General features: G+C 31.5%; 1 protein-coding gene across 1 annotated transcript in view; it reads right to left on the bottom strand.

Annotated features, from left to right (window-relative positions):
- The window catches only part of LOC106465118 (phospholipid-transporting ATPase IA-like), a gene marked incomplete at its 5' end in the record, with an annotated part of 177,451 nt that overhangs the window by 61,225 nt on the left and 105,986 nt on the right, over nt 1-10,240 (bottom strand). The window contains one exon of the mRNA XM_013925316.2: nt 7,940-8,062. Within this exon, the coding sequence (XP_013780770.2) occupies nt 7,940-8,062 (123 nt within the window). The remainder of the gene's footprint in view (nt 1-7,939; nt 8,063-10,240) is intronic.

The raw sequence follows: 10,240 nt of genomic DNA, 5'->3' as shown, positions 1-10,240 counted from the left end.
TCATTCTAGAATGAAAAAGGCATAATTTATATTTATTTTCTAATTTTTTATGGCAGTTATGAGGTTGTTCACATCAGCTGAACCCATACAGAGATTTGTTAGTGAAAATAACAGATAAAATATAAAGTTTTTTCTTTAGAAACGTTTGTTAAGTATCTAAACATTATAAAGATTTTGCACGTGAAATATGAAAATTTTCTGATGCATAAAAGTATTTTTAATTTTAAAATGAAAATGACTTTGCATGTTGGATAGACAATGTGCAAAAAGAAAAAGGCATGAGAAAAACATTGCTTAATAAACCTTAAGGCTTAGTAAAAAAAAATCTGATATTTTGCATTTGAAAGCCTTGTAATGTTTACTGATAATCTGCCAAATTTCATTAACATTTGCTTACTAATTTAAAAGTTATAGCATGAAAACTATAACAAGCACAAAAGAGTTACGAGGTTGGTCACAGGGACCAAGCCTGTGATGAAAGAGTTAAAACAGAAATAGACATATTCAAGAAAAATCCAGAAAAGTAATGTTCCCACTCCCCATTATGAGAATTAGCTAGAATGTTCCAGAAATAAAAATGTAGACATTTATTTCAACAACAAATTTTTAGTTCATTAGTGAATCTATTCATTGAATGAATACTTTTCTCAAGTTAAGTGTTAATGTTTTTTAAAATCCTAGATTGCTATAGTGTGTTGCACTGAAGAGTCTGAAAAATTGCAGTAATGTCCAAGACACTAGGGGGATCTGATATCATTTCAAAAAGAAGCATTAAGTTTCAATTTGTAATAAATTTATCAACACTGCCACTTGAATAAGGGTGCATATACAAAATGTAAAAAATGATTACAACAAATCTGTAATATCTATGTAGACCTTCAAAGCAATAAGTCATCATAACCTGGACCTTCATTAACTACTGAGATAGGGATCTTACACATATATAACGTTACTGTTTTTTAAAACTCATAATAAAGGTTAACTAAAAATGTGAAAAATATACACAGATAATTTTCTATGTTAAATACTTTTCCTATAATTGCAATTTTTTTAGTTCTCTCACAGGAGCATTCATCAGGCAACAATGTACTCAATGATTCAAATTAACTTATCTGTGAAACATTTTTTTAAAAGCAGGTGTCTAAGCAACAATACTAATGATAACTGATGTCTGGTATTAAAGTTGTTCACCATACAGAAAATGCTGAAAATGAATTATGACAAGTACAGAATTAATAGACAAAGATTAAAACTTTTAAATAAATTGAAGAATTAAAATCTTTGTTGTTGTATAACAATATAAATACTTTATATACTCTGTTGCTTAAAATTATTAAAGAGCAAACAATTATATGTAATGTAACATCAGATTAATCTAAATAGGCAGGAGGTCTAGTTTATTCGTTTAAATTTAGAAGTACTACATACCTTACTCTCTAATTATAATATATACATTTACTATCTACACAATTTAGATATTTCTAAGTTTTGATTTAGAATGTCCTTAATTCATAAAAATCATGTTATAAATTAAGCCTGAAGTATTAATTTTCATAGCTTGACCAGACAAAGAACTTATCTAATGTTTCATGAAAACAATTTTGTTCTCTTCAATTTCATTCAACTAAACTTTGTTTTGCATGGAACTGTCTCACAAAACTGAAGTACTGTTAAACAATAAGTACAGGATATTAATGCTATTTTCACAGGAGGTTTTCAAAGTGTGCATGACATGGTCTTTTACACAGTGCCATTCAACATGGTATTAAGCATTTCATGTCAGTTATAGGCTATTCATTTTACCCTATATTGCTGACTTAGCGAAAGTTTGTAATGGAAGAGAGTAAATACCAAATACAATAAACAGGGATACTGAAAAACTGTAGATATGCATTTCAAAGACTCTATACATGATGCAAATGCAATATGCAAACTATACAAAGGACAAATCTATTTTCATTCTTCCCATGACCATCACCTTGTACTCAGAGTTGGAGTCCGAGTCAGACTGATATCATCAATTCACAGAAAATATTTTTGTAACACATCTGATTTTTTTGTTTACAACAGACTTGTACATTTTACTAAAAGCCTGTCAAGTTTCATGTAGGAACACATACTATATTCAAAAGTACAGTCAATATTCCTTCTCAAATAAAGAATGGACTGACCACATACACATTCAATTAAGGTTTTCAGTTTTGTTTACCAAGTACTATTTCAACATGAAAAAAAATTAAGAAATTAAAATACTAAAAAAAAATACCTAAACCATTATTTAAAAACAAATCTGTTTCATTTGGTGAAAGTGTAATATTATGCCATTGCCTGAGATACTACAAGTGTGAAGGAAAAACTAAAATGTTGTCCAAAGTATACAGGACTTTTACAGATATATTTTTCAAGATTATACACCTGACTGACTGAAAAGTTTTGTACAGGACAAGTTATGTGACATTTTCTTTGTACCCTTATAGTTTTATACAAGACAAAAAAAGATGTAGTATGGTTCAAATACATATGAACTTGTTTAAACTTTAAAGTTTGGCATTCTGAAAAGTTGTATTTAGAAAATCTGTACAGTTTGGAAAATAATTCAATTTTGTGTGACAAATATCATAATGCTGTCAAAGAAAAAATAAATAAATTGCCAGGTTTTTGCCTTTTATAAGATACCCATATTTTCCCATATAAGAGGATTTATCATATAATAATCACTAAGAACATCAGGTACGAACTCAGATTTTCTTCATGGATACTGAGTAACAACTACAGCAGAAAGTCAGTTTTTATTGTTTGTTCATCAGCTACAGTTATCTTTCAGGTATTTTATGCCCAGTATTGCAGTTTTCTGTTTTTATTTTCTTCTTTCTTGTTAAAATTCTTTTAATTTTCTTATGATTTTGATGATAAGTAATCTTTTTTCCTCCCCATACAAAAACTATATAATGTGAACCTGAATAAAATATTTTCCGAGACAATACCTCACCTCTTCACACACTGTATCTTGGTTCCTTCACACATCTGCCAATGAGCCTTGCATGCCACTAGCCTTGAGTTACCTCCCACCTAAAAAAACATATGGTTAATATAAACTGCACTAGTGCATGATGACACCATCATGTGAAAATAGCCCTCCACCAATAGAAGGGCCCAGTGTGCATGAAGAAACCCACAACATGTTGAAAAATGGCTGACATGTCCTCCACAGACAAGCCAACAGTAGACATAGTCCTGTGTGAAGAACATTGTCACTATCACAGGATGAAGTGGAAGTTAGCATCATTTAAGAATTCATGATGGTTGGAAACACCATTAATTCTTTTTTTTTTTTAAATCAAAACCATGCTGGTGATGAGAATCACAAATGCTAAACCAGGGAAACTTCAATGAAATTTAACTTAATAAGAAACCATCACAAATCTTAAATAATTGATTAACAATTTAAAAATATGTCCATACTAGACAATGCCAAGGAAAAGAATGAAGTTGGTTTGAGTGCAAGTACTTGGGGAGAACTACTTCACAAGGAGGTTATGGTGCCTCCTCCTCCCATCTGTTCAGCTGATGTTCCTTCTCCCCAATTTAAACATGACCAGGATGTTGGTGATTTTGACCATTTATTTCCCCACTAGGGTTTGCTCTAGGCAAATAAAGACTTGTGGATAAACACTTATCATTCTGATCTCTTCCTTGACATGATTTCAAAGGTATATAATTTTCTTTCTCTTTGATTACTCCCATGCTTTATTACATGAAACCCATACTCAAGACTACTTTGTTTTCCCTCCTTCAACTGAAAAAACACACCAAAAAAAAACAACAACAGGGTCCATGCAGACTCATTTCTCAAACAACTGCACACCTGTGTAAATTTACCTTGTCCTCCTCATCTACTTGCCTCTTTTGTCATTTTGTCTTCATCTCTGTTCCTCAATTCCCAGTCCTTGGAATCTCTTTTACCTCTAACTGCTATTTCCCTTTCAAGTGCTCAATTTTTGCACCCTCATCTCTTTCTCACCACCCTACTGTGTTACCTGTTGTCACTTCACCTTATGTCTGAGGCACTTCACTGTGCCCTGGAGGAGTTTGCTGAAGCAGTACAGTCTTTTCTTTTCAGCACATTGACCTGTACTTCTTCTTCTGCTCTATCTCTACTTATTTGGTTCCTCTGTTGTTGGGATGGGATGCTCTCCTAGCTAAGGTATGCCTACCTCACGTTTATCTTCATGACCTTCATTAACTTCACTTCTTCACTCAGGTTTTCAGGGGTGTTCCCAAATCACTGGAGACCCAGGGTGAGGCAACCCAGCACAAGTACTCTGTTTACTTTGGTTTCTTGACATTCTCAACTTCACCATTCTGTTCCTATACATAGGCCTGCTGAATCTATGTATCCCTATCCCACTCCAGCTTCCCAGCCTTCTTTTACTTCTTGTTCTTCTATTTTTCCAATGTCAGGGTCGTCATTCATCTCATGGATGATTGGCTTCTCCTCATCCCTTCTCGAGAGGACTCCTTCACTCACACCTGCATTCCTTTGTGGGAGGTGCTCAGTTGGACTGGCTTGTAAATATTATATTTGATTCATCTGGGCATGTTCTTCAACTCCCAACTCACTTGGGCTCAGCCTACACCACTTTGCTGTCCCCTCTTCTCGAATTTACCACCCTTCCAAGAAAGTATGAAATTAACACAAGTTACTCATTATAATATAGTTATTACTCAGGCAAAGCGTAACTTTCATAGTCTTCAATCTTATTTGTTTATAGAGCCATAAACTAGAAAATCAGGCCCACTTGCCAGACCCATCAGTCATCCTCTTTTTCAAAAACTGCCAATAGTTCTCTCTGATGTTTTGTATTATATTATTTATAACCAAAAGAAAGCCAAAGTTTTAATATATTAAAGAATGTATTATATTATGTTGTTTTCAGTACAGAGAATTGTGTATTTTGCTTTCAATTCAAAACTTTATTCCCATAAGAAACAAATTGACTAGCTTAGCTGAATTTTTTTAATAGTTCTTATCGCATAGCTAGAAAGGCAGAAAAATTATGATAGTTATAGGACATTGTTTACTTTTTACATGCTATTATTGTGTTCTTAATAGTGTTATTTAAATTAAATAAAAAAATATTTAGTGTAGTAGTACCATTAGTATAAAAAGTAGGCTTAAGTTTCATCAACATTTGACAGCAAAAAACACAAAGACCCAGGTAAGTATTTTAATTCTTGTTTTTCATGTGTAATCTTTATCTATTATTATAAAAGTTACTAAAATGAAAACATAAGGAACTTATTAGGTTAAATCAGATAAGATAAAAAAAAATTCTTCATGAGGTATGCTCCAAGCAGCTCATGCATTACATAATTCAATATGGTAACATGAGCTGCACATTCACCGAGTGATTTTCAACTTGTCTGGTGGGATTATTAGTTAGACAGTTAAAAGGTCAATAACACAATAATATAAAGTATAAATAGATGTATATTGTTACATGCTTTAAGCTATTTAGGATAAACAGTTGTGGTATTTTGTTACAACTTACAATGATTCTAGAAAGAAAAACAGGTGATATAGATTTGTTTCATAATTTTTTTATGGTGGAGAATGTAACAGTATACATCTATTCATATTTATTAATTTTTTGGTTTTATTAACCATTGAGCCATGTCTAACTAACAATAGTACCACAGATGTTATAAATCATGCAGCACACATGCAGTTCATGTTACCATATCAGATAGCATTAAGCTGGCCTTTATAAAGTGCAAATGTCTTGGCTTTGTACCAGCAGATAAGAATTTTGTAAAATATAATCACATTTCAGTTATCATACATTACAAACATATACACATACATACATGGAGGATGTAAAACAAAATTTTTGTAGATTTTATACATGCATTTTGAAATAATAAAAAACTATAATTTACTATATCAATACCACAGAATTCTACTGTAATGTATCAGGCTTCTTAGCTAAACTGTATATCGGTCTAAAAAATCTCATTTCTGATCACCATTTTGTCTTACCTCTACTTTTCAAACTTAATACAGAAAGACAGTATTTCCTGCGTAAATCCTTTATAAGGACTAGCAGAAATTCTATAGCTGACAATGAGTGCTTTCAGTTGGTTATTAACATGTATATGAGAGAAATGGGTGTTGATACATAAGGATTTCTAAAAGAAGAAGAGGTAGGTGGAGCCAATGTGGTGGATTTCTTAAATATATCATCTCAGCAAATAGAAAAGGTAGGAGGTCTTATTTTATATTCTAGCTTGTCAACATCAGTAATTTGAGTTTCTAATTCACAAGAAATTATAGATATTGTATTGTGGTTGTCATAAAATATAATCTGAATGAAAGCTGGAAACAATGCACCAAGTGACACACAAAAATCAATATTTAGCTATTGTTTTAATATTTAATTTTAAATTAAATAATGTATAATACTAAAATTTGAATTATAAACTTCAATTTGATGCCAAATTTATTGACATACATTCATAAAATAGTAGTTCAATATAGCTTTTAAAGGTTAGTCTACAAACATGATGACATGCCCTCTGACCCCTCTTTACCCATAGTGATAGAGTTAAGCAACTTTATTCTGTATTTTTATCATGTATCCTGTAAGTGTACTGTTCAGAAATAGATGCAAACAGTGAGAAGCAGCTGCATAGTACATGCTCAAGAAAGCACCTCAGTAAGTTGACTAAGAAAACTGGTATTAAGGATAAGTTTGTGTAATAATATGAAAGTGAATCACCTCTTTAACCTTAATACTTGCACTAAAACCATAGATGAAATGTATTTAAATCTAAATTTTTAATTCTTCCAGTGGGTCTAAATTTTAGTTACAGATTTTTGGTTGGTACTTCCAAGATATTTTTTTATCTTAACCCATAATTAAGCGAATGATTAAAAAAAGTAATTATTACTTAGTTTTGTATTATGATATTTAAACTTAGCTAAAATGGGTAAAGTAACTATTAACATGGGTTCAAAAATGTGAGCAAAAGTATAATAAAAATACTGTCCAATTTAAAAAAGTAAAATATGCAGCATGATGATGTTTTTGACTTGATTTTCTGCAAGTGTGTCAAGTGTTGTTTACGCATGAGTGACTACAAATCATTTTATGACATCAAACCATTATTCTGCTCAAACCTAATTAGTCTTGATGGAGAGACATATGGAGTTCTTAAAACTAATTCTTCAATGTTGGAATGTATGACATATTCTTAGCAAGCACAGGGACAAAAAGTGAGATATTTTACACTTGATTAAGTCAAACTTGAAGGTCCTATTTTACTTTAATGATACAGTCTTTTTCTAGTGCATGATATCTAATAGATGAATTCAATAGTTACCATTTCTTATTAATAGGTAGTATTAACTTTTATTAGTAGTATTATGATTTAGTAAGTTAATTGTGCTTTAAAGATATGCAACTATAACATTAAACTTAGTATTATGTATTAATTCGTACTTAAATGGAAAATCTCTTTCTTATCAGGTTAAAACATATTTTTGAAGAGTCTCTAGCTAAGATAATATAACTAAAAATATGAATAATTTTAATGATGTTAATACGGAATCAGAATAGTGTACAGTGGTGTTGGCAAAAATAACTTCATTTGTTTTGCTAAATTTTACTCAGACTTAATATTTCATACTTAACCCATATCCATGTTTTATAACCCATTTTCATAAATATTCTCAAATGAAGGCAAGAGAATTTTGACTTGTTTGCAAAGAAAACATTTAGATTTGATTGGCAACAGATGAGGATCACCCAGTAGTAAGAGTTTAGAGGGCTGAATTCTCCATCCAAATCTAACAATTACAGTTTCTTTATCAAATTGTTTTTAACAGATAAACATAAGTGAAAGTTAAATAAGCTGAGTAAACATAACAGTATTTTACCTTTACATTAAAGAGCTTCGCACTTTGTGATGGTTTATACAAAGATGGAAAAGTCATCATAGTTTCAGCACTACATGTTCTGTCAAACAATCCCATTGCTAGAGGAGGAGCTGCTGTAAATATCTAAAAAAAAACAAATAATAATCAAGCAAATTACAGCAAATACTGAGAGCAACTTTTATTATAAAAAACATCTAAATACGGAAAATTTATTACCAAGATTATTCATAAGATATAGTTATATGCAATGATTACACTTCCACCTATTCAACGAAGGGCATTATTTCAATCTTACTTACAGTAGCTGCTAAAAAAACTATTTATAGCAACTCTTGATCCTTTTTCATCCAGCATGGCACTAGCTGCTCCATTAATTAAATGTTATACACTAAGAAACATTGTATAAAATCATATAACAGTTCTAACATTCACAGTTAATGACACTTTATGACAATTATTTCCACCAAAGTTCAAGGTATGATAATCCACACCCCCCCAAAAAAGTGCTTGCTTGCAAGTTCACTTTTCCCAATCAAATTGGCACAAATTCAAAATAATATTATCTTTGTAAAGCTGCATAAGCTACAAGTACAAAAGCTCCTCTTCCAAAAACAATGGTGAGAAAAAGAAAGACTGTAGGAAACTTTTTGAAATATAGGCTCTCTGCTATTGGCCATAAGGTGATAAAAATATTTCAACTTAATAGAGAGTATAAAGATAGTTGTTTGCAGGGTTTTATGCTTACCACATGCTTCTCATATAATGAAAAAACTAAACAATACCAAGTACACAATACAGCAAAGGTGAACTTTAGATACTATCAAAATACATATATTGACACTAAATGTATGAGATGAAATCCCTGTACTCTATAGCCAGCACATCAGTTAGGTATGGTTACATCAAGATAAAGCATCAAGTTACACGTCTCAGTCCACAGCAGTATTTCTACAAACCATGGAGAATAAAATTGGTGTTCATGCAATCTCTTTCTCCAATATACCTGTGAAAACACCTATCATGAACTTTTGTATATTTAGTGTACTTTAATGTGGTCTTTACAACCATCATCCATGTGCTGTTGAAGGTCTGTAGAAATACTATTAAAGTGTGTGATCTAAACTTGATAACTCACTATCCTTTGCAGAAGCTTGATAAATAGAAACTGTGGTGTTGGACAACAATACATAATCACAGACATCAGACAGAGCATGACCAGTGTGAGAGATAGTAGTTCCAAGAGAAGAACGTGGTCTGGAATATTGTTATTGTAAAGCCCAATTAATTCTCCACATAAAAGTTTATGCTTGATTAATACAAAATGTATCCAAGAAAGTTCAAATCCTAAGCCCAATAAAACCCCTGTAAAATATTTAATTGAATAGAGATATGTCCACAAGTTACATTTCAAGATCTCTATACAAGTTATGTACAATACTCACCTTTTACTAAGGACCAACTTTTAATGTCAAATTAAAATCAATACTTTCTCAAATAAATATCCATTTGTAACTGATACTTATGCTAGTTATTCTTTTTACCATTTTTCAGAACACAATGAATGAGTTTTGTTGAAATCTTTGCATGGGCCTGAGGTATAAATAAGCATAATCTTAAAATTTTTAATTTTGAAGACAGATTGGCATAGCCATATAATTCAGTACTTGTATGGCTATTTGATTAGATACTGTCTTATCAGTAAGTGTAATGTCTCAGAGACAAATTAGATGTTGGTTAAGTAATGAACACTGGGTTGCTTGAAAATGGAGCAACTTAACTCAATTACTGAACATGTCAAAATGTGTGGCTTCACATACATGGAATCCTATGTACAAAAACATGAGCAGGATCAGGAGACAATATGGTGGGAGATGAAGATGAGTCACAACCACTTGGGAAGATAACCATATTCAAATTGAATCACACTCATGTTCTGTCACAAATGTTACTCATTTCAAAAATGATCTTCAAAATGGAACCAGGGTTAGAGCTGAACACAGATGCAAGTGGCTTCCTGAGGTTGATATCGAGTCAATAGAACTCTATTTTGTGTTCTTCTGACACTCAACAAATGGAGAAATGTTTGATGGAACATCAATGACTGAAAATCAGTTCTCTTCACTAACAAATATGTTGGTAGGCCCATAACTAATAAGCTGTTTTAGTTTTTATTTCTATTGTGGTGAGTCAATAAATTTCCATATCTATGTGTCTACTAAAGTATTTACAGCTTGTGCTAAACTGGTTTAATATATATAATATATATATATACACCTGGAAAAAAGTTAAGCACCCCCAAAT

The sequence above is a fragment of the Limulus polyphemus genome, unplaced genomic scaffold (assembly GCF_000517525.1).
Source record: "Limulus polyphemus unplaced genomic scaffold, Limulus_polyphemus-2.1.2 Scaffold1842, whole genome shotgun sequence".
Lineage (NCBI taxonomy): Eukaryota > Metazoa > Arthropoda > Merostomata > Xiphosura > Limulidae > Limulus > Limulus polyphemus.
The sequence above is the reverse complement of the archived record's forward strand: the minus strand, read 5'-3'. Positions and strand labels throughout refer to the sequence as shown.